General features: G+C 38.5%; 1 protein-coding gene across 1 annotated transcript in view; it reads left to right on the top strand.

The window, feature by feature from the left end:
- traf3ip2a (TRAF3 interacting protein 2a) overlaps positions 1 to 24,514 on the top strand; it is a 33,724-nt gene extending 9,210 nt beyond the window's left edge. Inside the window, exons 3-8 of the mRNA XM_016231828.1 lie at positions 4,009 to 4,178; positions 4,254 to 4,342; positions 4,431 to 4,499; positions 23,624 to 23,728; positions 24,051 to 24,125; positions 24,272 to 24,514. Coding sequence (XP_016087314.1) covers positions 4,088 to 4,178; positions 4,254 to 4,342; positions 4,431 to 4,499; positions 23,624 to 23,728; positions 24,051 to 24,125; positions 24,272 to 24,418 — 576 coding nt within the window. The 5' untranslated portion in view covers positions 4,009 to 4,087 and the 3' untranslated portion in view covers positions 24,419 to 24,514. The remainder of the gene's footprint in view (positions 1 to 4,008; positions 4,179 to 4,253; positions 4,343 to 4,430; positions 4,500 to 23,623; positions 23,729 to 24,050; positions 24,126 to 24,271) is intronic.
- Positions 24,515 to 25,611: the final 1,097 nt, after the last annotated feature.

Genomic DNA, 25,611 nt, shown 5'->3' with positions numbered 1-25,611 from the left:
ACGAACAGGATCCTCACATAAGTGCCTGGTCTGTCTAGATGTTGCAGAACATAGTGCAGTCCCATGTTTACTGCATCGTCCACAGACCTGTTTGCTCTGTAGGCAAACTGAAGAGGATCCAGCAAGGGTCTAGTGATGTCCTTCAGGTGGGCCAGCACCAGTTTTTCAAAAGACTTCATGACCACAGACGTTAGAGCTACAGGTCTGTAGTCATTAAGTCCAGTAATTTTGGGTTTCTTTGGGACGGGGATGATGGTGGAGTGTTTGAAGCATGAAGGGACTTCGCACAGCTCCAGTGATCTGTTGAAGATCTGTGTGAAGATGGGGGCCAGCTGGTCAGCACAGCATTTCAGACAGACTGGTGTAACGCAGTCTAAGCCTGGTGCTTTTTTCCTTTTCTGCTTCCGGAAGACCTGGCGCACCTCGTCTTCACTGATCTGAATTGCAGGTGTGGGGGAGAGGGGGGTTGCTGGAGGTGTGAATGGTTGTGTGGAGAGGTGTTGTGTTCAGGGCGGGTGTGGGGTTTCAAACCTGCAGTAGAACTCGTTCAGATCGTCTGCCAGTTGTTGATTCTCCACAGTGCTGGGGGATGGTGTCTTGTAGTTGGTGATTTCTTTTAGACTTTTCCACACTGATGCTGAATCACTGGAAGAGAATTTAATCCTTATATTTTCAGAATAATTGCCACTCTGATCTCCTTTTCCAGTGTGTATTTAGACTGTTTATACAATACATTATCCCCCTTCCTGTAAGCATCTTCTTTGGCCTGACGGAGCTGTTTGAGTTTTGCAGTGAACCATGGTTTGCCATTGTTGTAAGTTAGATGAGTCCTGGTAGGAATGCACATATCTTCACAGAAACTGATATAAGATGTTACATTCTCTGTGAGCTCGTCCAGATCGGTGGCAGCACCTTCAAAAATGCTCCAATCAGTGAGGTCTAAACAAGCTTGTAAATCCTGCTCTGCTTCATTAGTCCATCTTTTTACGGTCCTTTATACAGGTTTAGCTGATTTCAGTTTCTGCCTGTAGGTCGGTATTAGATGAACAAAACAGTGATCCGAGAGCCCCAAAGCTGGCCGTGGGACAGAGTGATATGCATTCTTTATTGTGGTGTAACAGTGATCCAATATATTACTGTCTCTGGTGGGACATGTGATGTGCTGTCTGTATTTTGGCAGTTCACGGGAGAGATTTGCTTTATTAAAGTCCCCGAGAATGATTAAAACAGAGTCCGGGTGTTGTTGTTCTGTGTCTGTGATCAGATCTGTGAGTTTCTGTAAAGCGGTGCTCACGTGTGCTTGCAAAGGAATGTACACACTTACGAGAATGAATGAGCAAAACTCCCGCGGCGAATAGAACGGCTTGCAGTTACTGAAGAGCACTTCTAGATCTGAACAGCACATCTTCTTTAACACAGTTACATCTGTACACCACCTCTCATTGATGTAAAAGCATGTCCCGCCGCCGCGTGATTTCCCTGTTGATTCTGCGTCGCGATCTGCTCTGAACAGCTGAAAGCCCGGGAGACTCAGCGCGCTGTCCGGAATGGCGTCTTTCAGCCAGGTTTCCGTGAAACACAGAGCAGCAGAGTTAGAAAAATCCTTATTTGTCCGGGAGAGCAGAAGAAGTTCGTCCGTTTCGTTGGGTAAAGAGCGGAGGTTGCCAGATGGATGCTAGGCAACGGCGTTCTGAATCCGTGCTGTCTGAGCTTCACGAGTGCGCCGGCTCTCTTCTCCCGTCTGCGCGTCCTGAAGCGCTTGATCAGCGCCACAGCTCCCCCGACTACAATGTCCAGCAAAACATCAGAATAGTCGAAAACCGGTGAAATATCAGGTGGTGTGTACTTCCGATATGTCCAGCAATTCATCTCTGGTGAAACTGATTGCAGGGATATAACTAAAGACAGGACAGACTAACAAAAACATAAAAACAACTGCGGAGCACGCCACGGAGGCAGCCATCAGTGTCAGCGCCATCATGATATATCCAATAGATATAATAGTTACTATGAATTAATTTTAAATCTTTGTTAATGCATATACAAATTTGATCTCCAGTGTTATTTAGACACACAAACATCAAGAACCAGCATATGAATCTCAACAATGGTGACAATCAACAAAGTGCTTCATGCTGCAATGCATGCTGGGTAACAGCATAGTAAAAACTCCTATAATGCACTGCAGTATGACAAATTATTGTCACCACTGTTGAGGATCATATGATAAGTGTTCATGTCTAAAAGCCTGAGCTGATACAATTTTCCTTTTTTTCAATATTGAAGCACTACGGTGGCATTTGTTTAGACTTTATTTCTTTTTTCACAGTTCAGTAATATCTGAATGTCAGTCAATAAACCAAAGAGAGACCACTTTATGATGTTCACTCATCATGAGTTATAAGCAGAAAGTCTAAGCTTATCTGCTACTTCAAGGTTTGATTCAGCAAATGCACAAATGTTTGCTGTGAAACAACATTGCAATCGCTTAGAAGCAAATTACTTTGAATTAGTGTAAGGATCAAGAGCTCAACTAAAGCAAATCTTGACCTCAATTATGGTGGCTTTGTGTGTTTTGTTTTTTTTGAGGGGGGGGGGGGTCAGTTGTAGTTCAGTTGTACAAGTCAGTTGTAGTTCTTGTGTTTCTATTTTCTTCAATGATGTTGATTATTAACAGCAGGTGTTCATCACTAATGCACAATCATCATTTAATTATCTCATTAACTTTAACTCTTTGATGACTTGGGATTTGAAGACTTGCTTGTGACTTGAAAGTCCCACCTCTGGTTATTTGTTTTATTTGTGCACAAAGTATTCTCGTAGCTTCATAAAATTACAATTGAACCACTGATGTCACATGGTCTATTTTAACGATGTCCTTACTACCTTTCTGGGCCTTGAATGTGGTAGTTCCATTGCTGTCTATGCAGGGTCAGAAAGCTCTCAGATTTCATCAAAAATATCTTAATTTGTGTTACGAAGATGAACAAAGATCTTACGGGTTTGGAACATGTGGGTGAGTAATTGACATCATTTTCATTTTGGGTGAACTATCCCTTTAAATTGAGACCATAGCCCTGCCCCAGAACTGTGTTAAATGCAATCAAATTAAATGAGTTCGCTGTAGGCTGACTAGTTCCTCAAATGTCCCGTACTTTGCTGGTCTTGTGATCATCATCACACAAAAAATCAAATACATTTTAAATTCATGTAAATTTACAGAGACAAGTTTATGAAACCCAAAGCAGAATAATAAAAAGATTTAAAAAATAAATAAATACATATAATACAATACTGTAATAAAAATATAGAAAATACAATAGATTTATGAATGTACTTATGCTATTTAAAGATATATATTGTTTTAAAATATTATTTACAGATGTACAATTCTGAGATGTTATCTACAAATGTACAGCTTTGAGAGACAATGTACAGTTTTATTTGCTTAGAATAAATATAACCTGATGGAAAAAGCTGTTCTGGTGCCTGGCTGTTTTGGTGCTCAGTGCTCTGGAGCGCCGACCTGAGGGCAACAGTTCAAAGAGAAAGTGCTCTGGGTGTGTGGGGACTTAAGAGATTTTGCTTTAAAATTACATTTACATTTACATGTAGTCATTTAGCAGATGCTTTTATCCAAAGCGACTTACAAATGAGGACAATAGAAGCAATCAAAACCAACAAAAGGGCAATAATATGTGAGTGACAAGTCTCTGTTAGTCTAACGCAGTACACGTAGCAAGTTTTTTTTTTAAATAATAAATGAAAAGAAAAACGTAGTAAGAATAGAAAAAGAATAGAGTGCAAGTGTTAGGGGTCAAGTGCTTTTTTTTCTTCTTAGAATAGAGAGTGCTAGACTTTATGCTTAAAGTAATACTTTTTATATTAAAGTTTTATTGATTATCATATCCATTATTGAATAGTATTTGCATACGTAAGTGCGGTTGTTATGACACACACTGAACTGTATTACCCTAAATATATAAATGCTTTGCTTCCCCTTTGGAGGCCCATCTCTAGACAAGTGGCAGTTGTGAGGCCCCCTCAAGTCACATCCCGTCAGAGCACAGCGCCTGTGAGAGAGCTCATGTCAGAAGTGTGTGTCCAGCCTTCCCAACCAGCTGCTGTCGGCCACCCTCAAACACTGAGACGCAACATTAGTCTTCCTGATGACTGCAGTAAGTGATGCTTCAAAAAAAGTTTTTCAGATCACCATGAACTCTGACAACCCATGTAATTTTCATGATTTACAGGAGACATTTTCATAACATATTCTGTGGACACTGCAGCAGAGTTGATGCCCTTTGTGAATTTTTTGATTAATCAGGGATTCAGACCTGCTGTAAGAATGCCTTAATTCTCATAAAACATTTATTTTTTGTCATGTGTATAATAGATATATTAAACAAAGAAATTTCTCTTTTTTTCAGATTGATATATTTGAAGACCGAGTTAGACAAATGGACATCAACAAATGGATGGACAGTTTTTTAAAAAATGTAAGAAAATATGTGTTGTTGTAACAGCAGAAAAATTGTTTATTTTAAAGGGTATGTGTGTAATATGTAAATATTTCAAGCGTCCATAGGTAATTCAGGAATAATTAAATACTGTGAATCTTGGATACTATCAGGACATTGCTCTCTTTGTTTGACCATCTTGGTCAATCAACATGACAACATCAGTCAAAACATTACGTGTGTTCAACTTGAAAAAGCTCTGTGCAGACCGATTGGTGAATGACATCAAAGTACCGTTAGAGCGATTCAAAAGCATAAGGAGCCGTCTGCTCTCTATAGCTCTCATGGTACTTTAATGTCAAACAACAATCGGACACTTTAGGCAATATAGAAATCCTGGACAGGACGTAGGGGGGGGAGAGGACGTATGGTCTCCCTACCTTTTACTTTTTTTTCCCCATATTATCTCTGGGCACTTTAGGCTACGTTCACACTGCAGGAAAATGTGGCCCAAATCCAATTTTTGCCCTTATGTGTTACAAACCAGTTGAAAAAAAAGGATGGGGTGAGGATCTAAATGCAGCAATTTAGTTTTATTTAAACAAACTGAAAACAGGAACAGAACAACTGAGTTACATGCAATTGACAATGAACAAAAGAAAACACAGGAATTAAATACACTGAAACAAACCAGTCAAACGGGTGCAGACACTAATCAAATTAATGAGTAACTAAGGTAACAAACTAGTGGCGGGAAAGAGGAACAAAGGAAACTAGGTCAAACAAGTAAAACTAGAACAAAACCAAAGAGAATGGAACATAAAAATTACAATATGTGACTCAGACCGTTTTATTTCATGACAGTGTGAACAGCACAAACCACATGGAGCATGAAGCAAGATGAACAAACTCAGAGTTCAGGAGTAAGTTTAGAGTTGACAAAACCAAACAAATCCAACCTGTTTAGAATAGGTTCAGCGGGCTCACAAAGCTCGGTATAAATGTTCTCAGTCAACTCAGAGTTTGATCCAGAGTTTGTGATGAACTCCGGAGTGCGAACACCTGAAAGTGTGACACATGCAGCAAACAGCCAATCACATGGCACATGTGGAGAGCATCAGCAAAGCGTCAGTTTGATTAAACTTCTTTTAGAAGTTTTAGATTAAAAGAGTTCACTTTTTTGCTGAAGACTTAAGAGATGACAATTAAAAATGTAATGAATTTAAATGCATTTACAAGGCAGAAATAAACACTGCTGCAGCAGAAAAAAAATGACTATGCAAATGAATCAACTGAATTTAATTATGTAGTTTCACACAGGGCTCAAATGGAAAACATAAATTTAGTCATTTTAAAAGTTGCATATATTAAAGCTTATATGTGTATATATATATTTAAATTAAATTAATTTAAATGCAAAGCTTAAAATGTATTGCCACTTCATATAATAATTATATTAATATATTATATGAGTTATAAACAATTATAATTTATACAATATATAAATATAATAAATACATAGCAAAAGTCTAGCAATTTGGTCTCTAAAATTATTTGACTCTAAACTGCTTTAATTTGAAGCGAGAGATGGAGGAGTGGCTTTATTGCATCAGATATTTCACTTTGCTCACAGCTGATTGGTCCAATTTGGGGTTGCGATCTCTAACTGTAGCCGTGTTGACGAAACCCGCTCAAAACCAACCCACCTTCTTGAGCCCAAAAACTAAACTCAAACTAAATGCAAATTTACCTGGATAAAAACTGAAACCGGCTTCGTGATATAGGCCACTGATCTTTTCATTTCTGATTTGGGCCACTTTCATATGTGGTCCTAAATCTGATTTAGGTCAGATGTTTTGCAATGTGACCGCAGATCATATCAGAGTTCATGCAACTTTTACATCACTCTTGATTAACATTCGTCGTTATTCCGCACTGATAGTCACTCCAATAAATTTACATAATGGTAGTTCTTTGATCACTCTGTGAATATGACAGACACTTGCGGAGCTAGTCAGTAAAGAGACAGTGTGATGTTATTTTATGGTGTATTACAATGACAGCTCTATACAAGCTAAACGTAAGGAGCTATACTGTAAATATTTGAAAAATTTGCTGTCTTTCTCCTCATCTTCATCCTTACCTGCTCACGAATTCACTGGCTTTCGTGGCACATCAGCTTATAAATAAACGTGTAAATGCTTATTTAAAGGGATAGTTCACCCAAAAATGAAAATTTGATGTTTATCTGCTTACCCCCAGGGCATCCAAGATGTAGGTGACTTTGTTTCTTCAGTAGAACACAAATGATGATTTTTAACTTTAACTGTTGCAGTCTATCAGTCATATAATGCATGGCAATGGTAACAAAGTCTATGAGAGTGAAATAAACATGCACAGACAAATCCAAATTAAACCCTGCGGCTCGTGATGACACCGTGATGTCCTAAGACACGAAACGATCGGTTTTGATTAGCCGTCGTACCTACAATGTTTGTGCATTGTGTAAACAATGAGTGATGTATACGCACGAGAGATCACTTCCGGCGCTTGCGTAAACTACACCAGAGCGCGTACACACCTCATGCACCGGATGCCGTGCGTGCGCCCAAAGACAGTTGGACATAGTGGTGTATTAGAGGTAAAAAATGATATAAATACTGTTCGGTTTCTGGCACAAACCGATCGTTTCGTGTCTTAGGACATCACGGTGTCATCACGAGCCGCAGGGTTTAATTTGGATTTGTCTGCATGTTTTTTTTACTAATAGATTTTGTTACCATTGCCATGCATTATACGACTGATAGACTGCAACGGTTAAAGTTAAAAATCATCATATGTGTTCTACTGAAGACCCAATGTCACCTACATCTTGGATGCCCTGGGGGTAAGCAGATAAACATCACATTTTCATTTTTGGGTGAACTATCCCTTTAAGTGGCCTCCATGTTTACTTCATTATGACAGTGTGCTTCATGCCATTTTGTTATCGTTCTTTTGTGTATGCAGATCTGGAGGGTATTCCAGAAAGCAGGTTATGTGACATACCCAGGTATGTTTAAGGGTAAGTAAGCGGATAAACTCAGCATTCGGTTCCAAAAATGGAGATAACTTTCAGGGTAGGCCATAGAAACGTATTCTCTGAACATATCCTGCTCCGGAGGTTCTGTTTAGGGTTAGTTTACTTCAGAGCTATCAGTGCATGCGTGACCTATTGACGAGTCTCCTGTGGGCGTGACAGATTGCGCACAGTATTATATATGATTACAATATAGTTATATATATATATATATATATATATATATATATATATTATTATTATAAAGCATTATAATATATAAGGTAATATTTAAGTTTGTCGATATTAATAAAGCACTATTATAACAAGATGTATTTAAGATATTTAATTATTTTATTGTCATCTCACACATGGATCTGCATTCAAATGTTTTTTTTTTTCTTTGTACAACAGGGCATTTTCTACAATGTATTTCTATAATAAAAATTTATTATCATATGTCTTATTAATCAACATCAAACAAACAATATAATTATTTTTCTCAGTGATTAAAGATGAAACGAAAAGTTTGAAAAATGATTGCACAACCAATTAGGTGGCAATATGCACTAGGTTTGTAAATAGCCATTGACCAGCATGGTGTGCTTTTTCTTATCGTCCGTTTCCATAGTGACTCGTCAATTTGTGGCTCTGTTGAGAATGTCTTGTGTGTTAACCGTGAACATACTCTGAGTTGACTGAACTCACTCCTGGGGCGTAATCCAGTAAGCAGATTATGTGACATACCCAGGTATGTTTGGGAGTAAGTAAGTGGATAACCCCAGCTTTCGATTCCAAAAACGGAGGTAACTTTCAGGGTTTGTAAGTAGCCATAGCAACTTATTCCCTGAACATAACCTGCTCCGGAGTAAGTTCTGTTTCAGGGTTAGTTTACTATCTATCTATCTATCTATCTATCTATCTATCTATCTATCTATCTATCGTTGTCTGATATGTTAATTATAAAGCACTATTATAAGTAATAGATAAGGTAATATTATATTATTCTAATATGTTATTATATTTATTTTATTGTCATTTAATAGTTGTTGATATACTGTATATTGATTATAAAACACTATTATAACAAAGTAATGTTTATTTTATTCTAATATATTTATTACATTTTATTGTCATCTCACACATGGATCTGCATTTTCTATAATGTATTTCTATAATAAAAATACATATGTGATATTTCTTATATAATTAGCATCAAACAAACAATATAATTTTTATTCTCAGTGATTAAAAGATTTAACAAAACAAAAAAAATCAACAACCATCAATTAGGTGGTGATATGCACCATGTAAATGTACACTGTAAAATCTAATTAGTTGGGCTTACTTAAAAAAAAAAGCATGCAAACCGATTGCCTTGAAAAAACTAAGTAAAGTGAAATAGCAATAGTATGTTCTACTGACAGATGCTTAGTATAGCTTACTTACACGAGAGTTCTAGTAACTAAAAAAGAACTGTAGGGGGTACTTGATCCTTTCATTTAGGTTTACTCATGACTTAGTATAGCTACTCACTGACTCCCAGAGTGCATTGCGGCATGAATAAATTATGCAGTTGCTTTGTTTTACAGTTGTTGATTTTATTTGCCAACTTTATTAGCTGTTTTGTGTCAGTAGTAGCACAACAAAAAGAGTAAATAAAATGGTTATTGTTACAATAAATGAAATTGAATTGTTACCATTGCTGTGATTCACATGCTGAATATATAAGTCTGTGTGTGACTTTAACATATTACCACACACTATTATAGGCTTACATAAATTCAAACAAAAGCATTCCAGGGTATTTATGACAGTGAAATTTTGATAACAGACATTAATAAACACACACTTGAAATACACTACTGCTTTAACTAGAAGGTAGGTCACATTCTTAAAGTAACCCAGTTATTACTTTTCTTCCTTTGAAATCCTATAACTCTGAGTTCTTGATGCATTACTGTATTAACAGGCAGTAAATTATAGCAATGTCAACCAAGTTCAAAGTGCCCAACCAAAGGGACTGCTAATCACTATAATGGGGAGTTAAAAAAACACATTTTAGGAAAATCAACATCAATTTATAAAGTTAGCTTATGTGATGTTCTTTCAAATATTTCAGTTGTATTGAGAATTCAACATTCAAGATGACTTTGGGAAACGAGTGAATGCAACTAGTGAAAGATAATTGCAGACATGGAGGAAATGAGTGAAAAGTCTATTAAGACTCGTTTTCTTTTCTTCTTCTGCTGTTGTTATGTTGCACATTAGCAACATATTAGTGCACTGCTGCCTCTCATTGGTTTATTAATGTCATTGGTTCCTTTGTGGCTACTTGAATATTTTAAGTAAGTGTCACTCAAAACAGTAAGTAAATTGTTTTATTTGCCTTGAAAGTAGCTGTAACTTAATAAAACCTAGTAAGTATAACAACTAAGTAAAGATAACTAACTAAATCTAAGTAAGGTAAACTATTGGATTTTACAGTGTACAGTGAACAAAAGAAGAAGAAAGATGCTTGGAACGCTTTTTCTTAGCGTCGGTTTCCATGGTGACTTGTCGATTTGTCGCTCTGTTGAGGATGTCTTGTGTGTTCACAGTGAACATACTCTGAGTTGACTGAACTTACTCCAGGATGCGTTTTTGGAACCTGCATACCTCAAGTAAGCAAGGTTTGGGTTAATCAACCGAGAGTTCAGGGTATATGTGACGGTAAATTAATCTTGCTTTATGGAATACACCCCAGTTCAGCACTGTTATTCATTCACATTGGAATCTGATATTGGCCACATTTAAAAATGATAATGTGAAAAGCCATATAAAAAAAATCAGATCTTAGCAAAAAAAATCTGAATTGAGCACTAATGCTTGCAGTGTGAACATAGCTTTAGTTGCATTTTAAAACAAGAAAAAACAAAGTTCAGGTGATTAATTAGTTGTGTGTCATGTTCTGGGGTGTATTCCAGAAAGAAAGGTTAACTTACCATCATAAATTTCCCCACACGAGGCGATCAGACATTAGATCACTGCTATTCAACACTAAAGGACAGTTACAAACAACTCCCCTGACCAGCATTCGGCAAAGACAATGTCTCAAACAGGAAAAAACGGTTTGTAGAACAGTTCACAAATGGAGTGAAGATGCCATCTCCAGACTGCAGGACTGCTTTGAATCCACAGACTAGCAAATATTTCAAGATGCAGCAGGAGACATCATACATGAATACACAGACTGTGATATGCTACATCAACAAATGCACGGAGGATGTTGTCCCATCTGTTAATGTTAAATCATTTCCAAATCATAAACCAGTGGGGAATCGTCAGGGCCCTCTAGGCCTAACTTATTGTAAAAACGATATATAACATTTTTAAATAAATGTCTTAAAATATTATATTTTTAATAATTATAAAAAAAATTTAGGGATGTAACGATTAACCGCGAGCCGGTTGAAAATCGATTTAAATATGTGACTACTCAAATCGGTTGAGATGCTAAATAAATCGCGATTCAATTAGGGGTAGGAGTTTATATGAATGTATGTCTGAGGGGAACTTACTGTCTTTAGAAAAGTATAGATGGTATTTTTTTCTTTTCATCTTGCCTCTGTATAATGCATATTAAAGGGGTCATATGATATATACCTGTACATACAATTGTCGATTTGTATATTTTTATTCCTTATTTACTTGTTCTATTTTTCAATTTTTTATTATCTGTGTTTTTGTTCTGTCACTGTCATTCTGTTACACTGTGGAGCTTCTGTCATGAAAACAAATTCCTCGTATGTGTGAACATACCTGGCAATAAAACTCATTCTGATTCTGATTCTACTCCACACTGCTCAAAACCCGCGTTTCAATCATCGGTGAATGAAAACGTACTTCCAGTCTGTGAGTCAGAACAGACTACATTGTAGTCTACTCTCCCAGGATCAGGAATCAGTCCTCCAAAAAATGTGCTGCACACAAATTAATATTTGGGTTGAACTGTTCTGGAACAGTGTTGTAAATGCAACTTAACCACTGATTTCTAGTCGTGTCCTCTTTTGGAAGATCAAACAAAGTAGTTTCACTTTCACAACCAAAGTGAGCAGAGGCCGGCAGCTAGAGTGTGCAGTGGCGGGCTTGAGAGCGGCGCGGCCGGCGGATTCTACAAAGGAGCGGCCGGTGGGCTTGAGGCAACCACATGTGACGACCCCGGTCTGGACTCCGCTTCATCCACAGTGAAAACCGATCCAGCGATCCACAGCGCGAAGTTGATGTATTCCCTCAGCGACCAGCACGGTTCAGCTCCAGGCATGACGAAGCGGATATCATCCTGTTTTGGAAGGCCAAACAAAGTAGTTTCGCTTTCACAACGAAACACACAGCGCCTTCACGACATGGCGGTGGCAGCAACAATACTACAGCGAGAATAAAAGTTATGCCTTCTTTCTTTGCGTGAACATTTGGGTGGCGTTATGCAAATCTTCTTACATCGTGACGTAGACATGTGGGGGCGTGTAAGAAAGAGCCATTTTAGGTAGGCGTGGTTGACTCAACTTTTATAAAGAATATCTCTTTGGATTTGAGACTTTAGTCTTTGCAACTTTACAGATCTTCTTTATGCACCAAGAGCTTGTAACACTTCAAAGAGAAAGGAAAAATTGAAATCGCATCATATGACCCCTTTAAAGTTCATAAGTGCAGCGCTGCTTTGTTTACAGCGGAAACCAAGGAAACGCTTTAAGCACCACCTGCTGGCAGAGAATGAATCTGCGTCTTGTTCAGCTCATCCGCTGTTGCTGTTTCATGCTGATATTTTTTATGAATAGTTTCACAAAACTGAAGTCAAATCATTCTGTTTTTGCTTCAAATTTCGAAATTATACAATCTAATTTAGATTAAAAACTGATCATGTTGCATGTATGCAGCATCTTTGTTTGGATCATGATTAAAATGCAGTGGTTGCCTGCCTAATTTTAAATGGAAAGAGCACAGACTTAGTTTGTTTATATGAAGAGATTTATTTTATTTGTGTTAATTATTTATTTGATTTGGGGCTTGTTTTTAAATTTCAATTTAGTTTTGTTATTTGCATTTACATTATATTTAAATTTTGTTATTTAGCAAATGTTTTTATCCAAACCGACTAACAAATGAGGACAATAGAAGCAATCAAAACCAGCAAAAGAGCAATAATATGCAAGTGCTATATTCGTATATTATTTTAGTGTTGCATTTCAATTTCACAAAGAAACGTGCAGCATTTTGTCCAAGCAATAATAAAAGGACACATTTCATTTATAATTTCTCTTAAATCTCATTTTGTTAAAAATAGAATCGGGACTTTAGTGAATCGTTACATCCCTACTAATTTTATTTAAGCAATTCATAATTTGACAAACATCATCTAAATAAAATAAATACAACTTCTCTGAAAAAAAAAAAACCTCTTAAAATCTCTGTATTCAGTGAATTGACTTATGAACACCGCCAATTTTCTCCATATTAGAATGTTTCCGCCTAGCGTCTGTGATTGGTGGTCCAGCTATTAAATTACAGAGGGCCAAGCAATAGTAAATCAATGGGGGGAGTAATTTTGATTGACAGAAAAATTGACCAATCATATCTTTTCTCTAAATGGGTGGGCCTTGTTATCATTAACTTTATGACAAGTTCCGCCCGCTGTGGGGATCTCTCGGGGAAAAAAAATATATGCTGATAAACTAACTAGCTATTATTCACGTCATGATGGAAGCCGCAAATAACGTAAGTGAGGACATTTACTGGGCCGCTGAGACAATAATAATATTATTTATTATAAACACTGCTTGTTTGTCGCTAATTTGTTTTGTGTCAGCGCTGTCATGATGTGTTATCTTAAACACATTACATTTGTTGGTTTTGTGTGATGGGAGGGAGTGTCTATACGTTTTCCCCGCTGAAGTGCAGATATTGTGTGATGATGCATTTGCAATGAGGATTTGCATTTGACTTAAATTTAGCTGTTTTGTTTTCGTAATATCAGTCACTCTCAGTGTGCTGTTTTGTTGTGGTCGCACATCGGACGAGAAGCACAGTGGTGCCCTGGTGCAACACGTATCACACACCGAACGCGTTGTGTCAGCAAACGGGATGAGAAATTGCGATCTATAGCACAATGAATCACAGAATTTATTAGAACCACAGAAAGACAAACGTTTTGCTGAAAAATGCACAATACACAATCTTCCAACCTAGGATGAAGTCATTATGTACATTAACAATAATTTGGGACAAATATAATGTAATTTAATGGAAAATGATGTGAGTGGCGCTAAGGCGTTTTGTGCCTCGGCAGGATTATGAACAGGAGTCTGGAGTCGGGATCCACGGACAGTCGCCAGTGGCACCACCGATGTGCATACAGTCATGGAAAACAATGTGTGGGAATTTTAAAGACGTCGTGCGGCACGGTGCAGGGCTGCACACGTCGTCTGGTGTGCGACCGCCTTAAGGCTGGATAGCCTCTTGTTTTAGAGATGGAATTGTCAGAGATGGAATTGTCAAAGATGACTTTTAGAAGAGGACACCGTAAACTAGGCTGGTAGTTTTTTTTCCCCCGACGAGGGTAGGGGGAGAGGGCCTAGGCTCAAGAGTCACGGTTTGCTACTGCCAGAAACCATGGGTCAATGGCGAGGTGCACGCCAGGCTGAGAGCATGTACTGCAGCCTTCAACTCTGGGGATCTAACTGCTTACAAGAAGTCCAGGTATGACCTTCAAAAAGCTATCAGATTTGCCAAAAGAGACCTTAGAGACAGAGTGGAGTCAGATTATCATGTCTCTGACCCCCAACGCATGTGGAGCAGTTTGCGTTATATCACTGACTACAAAGGAAGGAAAAGCAGTGATGTGTCTTTGTCTGCCTCCTTATGAGCTCAATACATTCCACAGTCGCTTTGAGACCGGCAACACATCCCCTGCTGTGAAAATACCATGACACCTGCCCTCTGGTTCTAACCACACCCGAAGTGAGTAGGGCCTTCAAGAGGGTCAACGGACGGAAGGCACCAGGTCCAGATGGCATCCACGGACATGTCCTGAGATCCTGTGCTGTCCAGTTAGCAGATGTCTTCACCAACATCTTCAACCTCTCCTTGAGATTGACAGTAATCCTCACATGCTTCAAGCAGACCACCATCATTCCATCCCTGAATGACTACCGCCCCACAACAGTCATCATGAAGTGCTTTGAACATTCAGTCAAATCCCACATCTGCTCCTCTCTACCTGACACCCATTCCAATTTGCTTACCGGACTAACAGATCCACTGACGACGCCAGTGCAATGGCTATTCACTCTGCCCTGAAACACTTGGCGGGAAGAGGCACATATGTGCAGATGCTGTTTATTGATTGCAGCTTTGCATTCAAAACAATTCAACAGAATTGGCAACCACACATCCTCCGCACTCACACGCAACACTGGTGCCCCACAGGGATGTGTGCTCAGTCCACTGTTGTACTCGCTGTTTACTTACGACTGCTTTGCTAAGTACAGCTCCAACATCATCCGCAAATTTGCTATACAACTATCCTAGGACTTCTCACTAATGGCGATGAGACATCCTACAGATATGAAGTTAATGCTCTCACAGTATGGTGTGCTAAAAACAATCTCTCTCTAAATGTCAGCAAGACCAAGGAGATGATCATGGATTACAAGAAGTCACGGAGAGATGGTCACGTTCCCATTCACATCAATGGAGAGGAAGTAGAGAGAGTCAGGAGCTACAAGTTCCTTGGCAGTCACATCTCTGAGGATCTTTCCGGAAGCCCACACTCGGAGATCATAGTGAGAACAGCCCGTCAGCATCTATACTTCCTGTGGAGGCTGAAGAGGTTTGGCATCTCCTCTGACGTCATGTCAAACTTCTTCCGCTGCTATAGCAATCGGCGAATGGAGTAGATGCAGTTTTTTGAGTCTCCTCAAGCTGCATCCTGTTTTTGTTTAATATACCCGTCAATATACCTAAGTGTGAGTACTCTGTTCATTAGTTAATGGTTGGCAATTGTGTTTAAAGTTTTTATTTTGGACAATCAAACAATGACTTCCAAGAAGCTCTCGAAGGCCGCGCAGCAGAGTAAAGATGGCGATGCTGCAAGTGATTCCCTTCCTTCAGCAACCGCCAACGCTATACTCGCCGCTATTGAGACACAAGGCAATGATCTGAAGCGGCTGATCGAGGATACTAAGTTGATACTAACACTCGTCTTGATGCACTGGATGCCGTGCTGGCGAATGTACAGTCTGAACAATCGGGTGTTAAGAAAAGGGTTGAGGAGCTGGAATTAGCCGTGACCAGTTGTGATTCGCGCTTGGAAGAATTTGAGAGAGTCTTTGAGGAATTGCGCTCTGACAACAAATTTCTCCGTGCTAAGGTGAATGATCTGGAGGGCCATTCTAGCAGGCTTAACTTGAAATTTGTGGGGATCAAAGAAGGAGCGGAGCAGGGTCATCCTACTGCGTTTATAACTGAGCTGATCTCCACACTGTTTGGCCAAGATAAATTTCCTAAGCCTGTCAAAGTGGATCACGCTCACAGGTCGTTGTGACCGAAACCTTCAGATGACGAGAGGTCGCATCCGATCATTGCGAAGCTACATCATGACCGTGATAAAGAACTGATCCTCCGTCTGAGCCGTGAGAACCCTCCGTTACGTTACATGGGGAAACCAGTGCATATTTTCCCGGATTACACAGCGGAGGTTGCCTCAAAACTTCACGCATTCGGATCGGTGCTGAAAGTTTTAAGGCAAGCGGGGGTGACCTGCTCTCTTCTTTTTCCTGCAAGATTGCGAGTTAATCACAAAGATGCCATCTCAATGTTCGACTCACCAGAGGAAGCACGAAAATTTGTGGACTCTCTTTCTGCCAAATGATCTCTCTTTAATGAATCTGGGCTGCTGCATTGGTCTGACTAGGGTAGACTGTAAGAGCTCCATTAAAGTTACTTTTTTTTATCCTTTTTGAACTTGACGGTTTATGTTTTGAACTTTGTTAATAGCAGGGGAGCATGATAGAGACTTGTTTGTTTTTTTCCCTGTTGATTTTGTTGTAAGTCCTCTTGTTTTCTCTCCCTGAGCTCTGCTACCTTCCAGGTAATGGGTGAGTTTTGCCATTTCAGTTGGGGAAACGGACGTGGGTGGGGGGTAAGTTGTGATGGGGTTTGCCAGACTATTGGTTTTTCAGAGTTTATTGCCTGCTTTTATACATTACCAATGTTACTCAACTTAATTGATAATGGATGATGCATATAGTTCTGTTGGTGGGACAAACTTCACATTTATATCTTGGAATGTTAGAGGTATGGGACACCAGATTAAAAGAAGCAAAGTATTTGCACATCTTAAATCCCTCTCTGCTGATATTATTTTCCTTCAAGAGACCCATATTAAACAAACAGAACAGAGACGCCTTAGATCTAATTGGATCTCCCAAGTATATCAGTCCTCCTTTTCCTCAAAGGCTAGGGGTGTTGCCATATTTCGTAAATCCATTACTTTTCGTTTGTCAACTGTCATTGCTGATCCTGCTGGTAGATACATTTTAGTATCTGGGCATATAAATTATTTTCCAATTACCTGTCTAAACATATATGGTCCAAATTTTGATGATCCTAATTTCTTCAGAAAGGTTTTTGATTTGCTTCCTGACCCCAGTTCTACAAATATAATAATTGGTGGCGATTTTAACTGCTATCTTGATGCCTATTTGGATCGTTCTTCAACACAAGCCCCTCATATTTTACACTCAGTTAGCACTTTAAATCATCTATGTAAATCTTTGAATTTAGTTGATATTTGGAGATAACAAAACCCATCTGCTAGAGACTACTCATTCTTTTCATCTGTACACAAAGTTTACACTAGAATTGACTATTTTCTTGTTGACTCTAAACTTATTCCAAACGTTATACAGACTAAGTATAATAATATTATAATTTCTGACCATAGCCCGATTACCATGGTGGTTAAGCTTTCTCTTTCTCAGTCTAAGTACTGTTGGCGTTTGAACCCTGGTTTATTATTACAGGAGCAATTTAATACATACACTTCGTCTCACATTAAGCAGTTTCTTGAATTCAATGACAAAGGCGATGTGTCTGATTCCATTCTTTGGAAGACCTTTAAGGTAGTAGTGTGGGGTAATATAATTGCCTGTGATGCTAGCAGGAAGAAAGAAAAACGCAGACGTCTGTCCGAAATTGTAGCCCTGCTTCCAGCCATGGAGCAGACATATAGATTGTCCAAATCCCAGTCTGATCTTAATGGCATGTTAAAACTGAAATACGAATACAATAATATTTTGAGCGAGCAGGTTAGTAATATGCTTCTTAAAATTAAACGCAAGCAGTTTGAGATGGGTGACAAACCTGAAAGATTACTTTCTCGGCAACTAAGTATGCAGGCCAACAGAGCTATTTTTCAAATTAAGTCTGGCTCTGGTGTGCTGCTAACTAAACCAAAGGAAATTAATGCTTGTTTTTTGGAATGTTATAAGTATCTTTTTACTTCAAAATGCAATGTGCCAGACTCAGATATTACTGATTTTCTTGATTCTATTGATGTTCCGAAGCTTGGTGAGGCTGCTAGAGAGGAACTGGATAAAGAGTTCACATTGGATGCAATTTTGAATGCTATTAAATCTTTTCCAAATGGTAAGGCCTCAGGATCTGATGGGTTCTGTATCAAATTTTATAAACCTCATGCAGATATAATTGCCCCACTACTGCTTAGAATGATAAATCATTCTTTTAAAAATAAACTGTTCCCTGGTTCTCTCTACGAGGCAAACATTTGTTTATTATTGAAAAAAGACAGGGATGACACTGATCCTTCCAGTTATAGACCATTAAGTTTGCTTAATTGTGACCAGAAGATTGTTGCCAAAGTATTGGCTAGCCGTCTGAGCAAACACATTGCCTCAATAATTCATCCTGACCAGACTGGTTTTATTTTGGGTAGATTCTCTTTTTCAAATGTTCGATGCCTGTTAAATGTTATGTATAGTGTAGACTCTCAGTCTAGGGCTGCCATTATCTCACTTGACGCCAAAAAGGCTTTTGACCAGATCGAGTGGCGATATTTATATTTAGTACTAGATAAGTTTGGGTTTGGTAAAAATGTTTGTACATACATTAAGATGCTTTATGCAAACCCAAAATCTGCAATACTTACCAATCTGGATAAATCAGACTATATTCCTCTCTATCGTGGGACAAGACAGGGGTGTTGCCTTAGTCCCTTATTATTTAATCTGGCTCTGGAGCCTCTGGCTATAAGTATTCGGCACCGTTCTTCAATTAGTGGCATTACAATCGGGTCTGTAGAGACCAGACTCTCCCTATATGTAGATGATTTGCTATTATTCTTAAAAGATGCTGTTGATTCTTTACCCCCCCCCTAATGGATTTGATAATCCATTTTGTTTCTTTTTCCGGGTATTCAATTAACTGGAAGAAAAGCATCTTCATCCCTCTTGGCAGTAATTTTCCTAATAATATTTTAGAGTCCATCCCTTTTAAAATTGTTCATGATCATTTTACTTATTTAGGTTTGGTTATTCCCACAGATCCAAAATACATATTTAAGCTTAATTTTATGGCTGCAATAAAAAGCCTGAAATCTACCATTGGAAAATGGAGGGTCTTGCCATTGTCCCTAATTGGCCGTGTTAATGCTATAAAAATGGTGGCCCTTCCAAGGTTTTTATATTTGTTTCTGAATTAACCAATCTATCTGACAAAATCTTTCTTTAGAAACCTAGATTCTAAAATTGTACATCGCATCTCTAAGGCTCATTTAGAAAAATCTAAAGAGTTGGGTGGATTGGCAATGCCAGTTTTTCAACATTACTTTTGGGCAGCAAATGTTAGGGCTTTGATGTATTGGAATCATGGCTTGCCTTGTTCTGATCAGAGGGCGGCGCATACTTCTAGCTGGATTCTTGTGGAATCTCATTCTTTAAAGAGAAGTTCTCTCCCTGCTCTACTATTAGCCAATTTGAGTGTTCCTTTAAAGAACATCACTAAAAATTTTGTAGTGCATAGCTCTTTAAGGATATTGAGACAAATTAAGAAATTTCTTGGTGTCACGCTGCCCTCCCTTCATTCTCCCATTTGTGAGAATCATAATTTTACACCGGCTTTGAGTGATAGAACCTTTCAAGTGTGGAATAATAAGGGTCTTTCCACATTTAACGACTTGTACACAGATGGTCAATTTTCCTCCTTTGATCATCTTCTTAGTAAATATCATCTTTCTCATTCTCATTTTTTTTTCGTTACTTGCAGGTTCAGCAGACGTTTTCTGACTATAAGATTCCGCAGGAAGAGCATTGTTTCTATAATTTAGTGCGACAAGCCCCAAACTCTTGGGATATGGTTTCACAATTTGTTTCCCTGTTCTCTAAGCAGGTTATTACATCTTCTGATTATCTTAGGGTAGCCTGGGAAAAGGATGCTGGTATCAGCTTATCTGATAACATTTGGTCTGAAATCTTGAAGAGAATACATAGCTGTTCCATCAATGCAAGACTTCAATTAATTCAGTTTAAAATTGTACAGAGATTGTATTATTCTAAAACCAGACTCCACAAGATCTACCCAGCTGTGTCTCCTATGTGTGATCGATGTCAAGTTGCAGAGGGAACTTTGTCTCATGCTTTTTGATCTTGCCTGAAACTCCAGAGATACTGGGAAGATATTTTCTCTTGGTATTCAGTGGCATATGATCAGACCCTTCCTCCTGAAATGGAATTGGCCATTCTTGGCTATTCTGACACAGTTTCCTCTTTGCCTTATCATTTGCAGTTGGCATTAATGTTGGGCATGGTTGTGGCCAAGAGAATTATATTAAGGCATTGGAAAGCCACTGCTCCCCCATGTTTTCAGAAATGGCTTGTGGAGATGGTCTCCGTTTTAAACCTTGAAAAAATTCGGCTTAATGAATCAAAGTCTCTTAATTTTTCCAAGATCTGGGGTCCCTTCCTCCAATATTTACAGAATAGTTGAACTTAAAGATGATTATACTATTTATAGTATTTATCTGTAATGGCTATGATTGCATCCCAAGTACTTTGTGTGCTAATTTTATCATCCAAGAATCTTAGACGAAAGATTTTAAGTGAAGGCTACTGTGAAGCAACATATGCAGAACATGAATGACACACAGTAAACATTTCAGTTTAGTGCATTTATTAGTTACTTAATAATATCACAATACAATAAACAACTTTCGTGCCCTTAATTGTCCTTACTTTACTGACCTTCCACAAAAGTGCTGCTGCATAGCGTCCTGGCACTACAATACATGATGCTATCTGTCACTGATGCCAGCACCCAAGCCTTATATGATGTGATACGTGTAGGTTCTAGATCGGCTCAGTGTCCGCTTTTAAAATCATAAGGTCGTTTCCGACATCCTTAAATAACACCCGACCGACTTTATCACTGTGTAGATACTAATAAGCCTCTGAGCTTTTCAAATTATTCATCGCCTTACCTTCACAGGCTAAGTTACAGAATCTACAAAATAGCTAAAAATGCTACCGTATGTGATACGAGGCCATTACCGCAGAGGGTAAAGGTACTGTTATTTCACCCTTTTTAAGTTAGTTGAAGTTGTGTTCCCACATTGTTAGCTAGTTTGGATAGCTAAATCTTGAATGACTGACTGTCAACTGTTGAATGAATGAGTATCACGTCCTGCTTGTTTACTTCAAACCGGAAGACGCTCCCACTTTTGACGCAAGGCCTCATGGGGCATAGGAAACTTGTGGATAGTGGTTGCTGAATAAACAAAAGATTTACTACTGATCACAGAACTGGCTTGAATCTCACAGAATCTCAAATGAATGAATGAGGTGTTTAAACATCGCTTACACTTTAAAAAGGGGGAGGAGACTGAAAGAAACTCTGGGTTTAACGAATAAATCACAAACCTCATAGAACGTGCTTTTGCTTTGAAAAACACAAGATTTCCAAACACAGTGGAATTTGGGGAAAAAAAACTCCTTTGACTTGAGCGTGTTTTTAGAATGCCGTGTCATGCTCGAGAAACTGCAAACGACATGAGACACGAGCGTGAAGGTAGTGCAATGGAGTGGAAAAGTCTGTGAAAAACTCTTAATGTGGCTTAATCATGTTCTAAAACAGCAACCAGGGAAAATCTATTTTCTCTCAAATTTCACTTGTCATAAACACTAGGCTATACTTCCAAGACAACCACACTGTGATCGAACTGCATATTTTTACACTTAACTGGCTTAGCTATGCATTAAGACAGTGGTATTAAAAGATCAAACTGCTGAAGAGCCCAGAATATGAACACAGCGCGCAAAGTTTTACGTTAAGCATTTATCTCCCACTGGGGAAAAAAAAGTAGTAACAATTGTTTAGGCTATGTTAAAGAGATATTTAGCTACTTGTTCTTACCCTTAAATTAGTTTTAATGGTGTAACCTAATATATTTATAATGTTAAATAAGATTTATTTTTTAAATGAGATTATTACCACATAAAGCACATTTTTAGATTATCATTACGCTTAACGTGGCTTATGCATTAACAATTGTTATCGTTCAGAAATGCGCTGAAGCCCGAAATACAGGAGATTGAGCATGGCTCCATTGCAGATCTTGCGCAGCTGTTGTTTATTAAACACCGCTCTATCCTGCCCAGTGTCCCCGATGTAGCAACAGCTCTCAAGTTGTTTCTGAATTTACCTGTAACGGTTGCAACTGCTGAAAGATCGTTCTCGAAATTGAAAGTGATCAAGACATTTCTCCGGAGCACAATGTCACAAGAAAGACTGTCCAGTTTAACGAAGGTTTTTAAATATAAAGTAGGCTTTAAATGTAGCATATATCGTAAAGTGTATTCCTTTAATGTTTTTCTCCTAGTTCTTTTACTGTTCATTTTCTTACTACACGACGTGAATTTCGCTTGCATAATTTATTTTCCCGAGACATGTCAGAAGCCATGTTCGTCCCTGAGCCAGTAGTCATGTCTGACAAGATCTAACATCCATGCCAGAGAGTGGAACTGGATACTGAGGACTGGGAAACAGAGATAGTGCTTCCCACCCTGCCCACCCACGAACCCACCATCGGTCCCTTCCTATGCTGTCTTCTTCATCGCCGTTGGTCCCACCCAGCTCAGAATCCTAGTAGTTGTCGCTGATCCTGCCCAGCTCAAGTTCTTTGTCGCCACCAGTCCCAGCCATCACAGAGTGTTCTTCCTCACCACTTCTGTCCAGCTCTGTTATCTTTGTCGCCACTGCTCCTTCCCTACACCAAGCTACTCCTGCCCACTCCTGGCTCCCTCCAATCCTCATCTCCACCATCAGCCCTGCCACGCAGCCCTAATCTGCCTTGTGGCTTCCGATCCGCCCTGGAGAGTTGACCCATTAGCTCTGAGCCCATTGCTCCACCTCGGCCCATCAACCAGTCTGTTCCACCTTTGCACCTTGCTCCCTCAGCTCTACCATGGGCCGTTGTCCCTCTTCTGATTCCACCAGGCATCCTCGTCCCTCCGTCTCTGCATTGGAGGTTTGTGGCTTGTCCCTTCACCCCTTCGGCTCCGGCTGGGCTAGTTTGGTTGTCCTAGTTTTTGTCCTCATTTTCCCGCAACTGGTTAGTTTCTTAGGTTACTCATTGGTTGTTTGTTCCTTTGTGTGTATAAATAGCCCTCAGTTTCTGTTGTTCATTTTCTGTTGTCATCGTTTTGGTTAGTTTGGTTAGTTTAACCAAAATCATTCTTGTCTTTTTGGATTATCTTTTTGAGTTTTAATAAAACTGCTGCAACTAGAATGAGCATTTCTCCTTCACTGCAACTGACCATGACAATGTTATTTGAAATTGATTTCTTGAACAACACTGGATATAGCTTTCACAGTTGTTAGCTGAAGTTAAACTGAGCAATATCATGTGCAGGAGTGCTGTTATGAAAATTATCACGGCTGTAATTTGTCTGTAGATATCCGTTCTATAAACAGGTACTTTTTAGGCAAAATTGACCAGTTCGTTTTTGTTTATATTCTGAGCTTTCTACTGGAATCTGATCAATTTGTTTTGCAGAAGTCAGTGTTAATCATTGTAGTGATCAGTCCAAAGTATAAGACAGATGTTGAGGGAGATGGATCTGATCAACATGGACTACACACCAAGTACATACACACTCAGGTGAGACCTGGCTGACAGCTGTCTCTTCTCATCCTTCTAGAGATCTGTGTAAAAGCTTCTTTAAATGTTTTGATAAGGTTGATCTTATAAGATACAGCATTTTACCATCAGGGAATGCTGTTGATGAAGTTATAACTAGTCACATTGTTTTAATTATTCTGAGCCAATATCTCTAACACACTTCAAAGGTATTATGTCGAAAACTGATAACTCCAAAAATGGCGATTTTAACAGTGTTGTGTAGGTTTTGACACCCACTATATATAGATCTACTTCTCCTTTGGGTTAGCGGTGCAAGTTTTTGATTGTTTCCTTTTTTCAGATCCAAAATGAATTCATTCTGCAGAGATGTCTAAACTTCAGATTGGTACCAGTGCTGTTTCCCAGTGCTAACCAAGTAAGTCACCAAAAAAAGAAGAAAAAAACCCTCTGCTGAGGGCATGGGATGTTAGACATGTTTAGTAAGGAAATTAAATACATAAATATGTACAGTATGTATGAAGAGTATTATTAGTTTAAAATCTGTTGCTTTTTTTCTGGCAGAGTCATGTTCCACTCTGGCTACAGAGCACACGTCTGTACAGGTGGCCTGAGGATGCTAAGGACCTGTTACTGCGTTTACTCAGGGAGGAAAAATACATTGTCCCTCCTCTGGGCAAAGAGCTGATGCTCACTATCAAACCCCTGTAAAAGTGAATCTTGTGAAATCATGTCTAGTTCACATTTCACCTCAAAATCAAAAGAAAAGATAAGAAAATTATATTTTGTTCAAATATATATTTTGTTTTCTTTTAGGACCATAATTTCTTGATTTTTTAAAAATGAGAAGTATGAACATTGTCCCTCCAAATATAAAAAAAAATCGTATTATTCTCAATAGTGATTTCTCGTAGCTGATTTTTTTTTTTTGTACATTTTCTTTCTATTTCATTCATTTGATTTTGGGATGAAAGGTAACCCCAACGTGGTTTGTCAGATTAACCCATAATCCCACTGCATTAATACTCTAGAAACATTTCACAACAACTACAGGTTAATAGTTGTAAACTGTTTTGGAGCTGCAATAAATGGCCTGTAAATTAATCTCAATACCAACTCAGAAGCTGCTTGTGAAAAAAGCTACTTTTGTAATGTCTATTTGATATGCTTTTCTCATTTAACACAATAATTACTTGAAATTTTCTTTTGGGGGTAATTTCTCAGCTAAATTTTATGTGTAATTTAGGTGAATAAAGTGAATGCAAGCATACATATACTGTAAAGCTCCTTTCCCAGCGGTAGTTACTTTGTATATGCTATGTAAAGTGTTGCACTTATTAAAAATGGTTCTCACTTTTGAAGAGAGTTCTTATTTGCAATGCAGAAAGACAATTATAATGTGTTAGTGGTTTTATGCATAAGTATACAGTTTGTTAGAGCATACACAGCAAGAGTATGCTAGTGAGTTTAAGCGAAGAAAGTGAAAGAAAGCACACGTTTTAAAGCTTCTTTGCCAGCGAGAATTAGTTTGCACATGCAGTATAAATAGTGGAGCTTGCACTTATTAATAATATTTGTCACGTTTTTGTGAAGTACAATCCAAATAAAGCACACAAAGAAGGTGGTTCACAAGGAGTTTTAATAATCACACAAAGCAACAAACTACACATTACCATAAACGAGACCAAACAATGAACAGAAGAAAATCAGGGCTTAAATAGACAGATTAGAAAATTCACGAGTTTGCACTTACATACACATTAATGAGCTATTCCATTATGACCACCTATCTAATAACTAATACATCTTCAGCTACTATAGATATGGGGTATTGTCAAGAGGAAAATGAGAAACGAGAGACCAAAAAATGCAGATGAGCTGAAGGCCACTGTCAAAGAAACCTG

This window comes from Sinocyclocheilus grahami, unplaced genomic scaffold, assembly GCF_001515645.1.
Source record: "Sinocyclocheilus grahami isolate Dianchi unplaced genomic scaffold, SAMN03320097.WGS_v1.1 scaffold400.1, whole genome shotgun sequence".
Lineage (NCBI taxonomy): Eukaryota > Metazoa > Chordata > Actinopteri > Cypriniformes > Cyprinidae > Sinocyclocheilus > Sinocyclocheilus grahami.
Note: the sequence above shows the minus strand (reverse complement) of the source record. Positions and strands in the feature narration are given on the sequence as shown.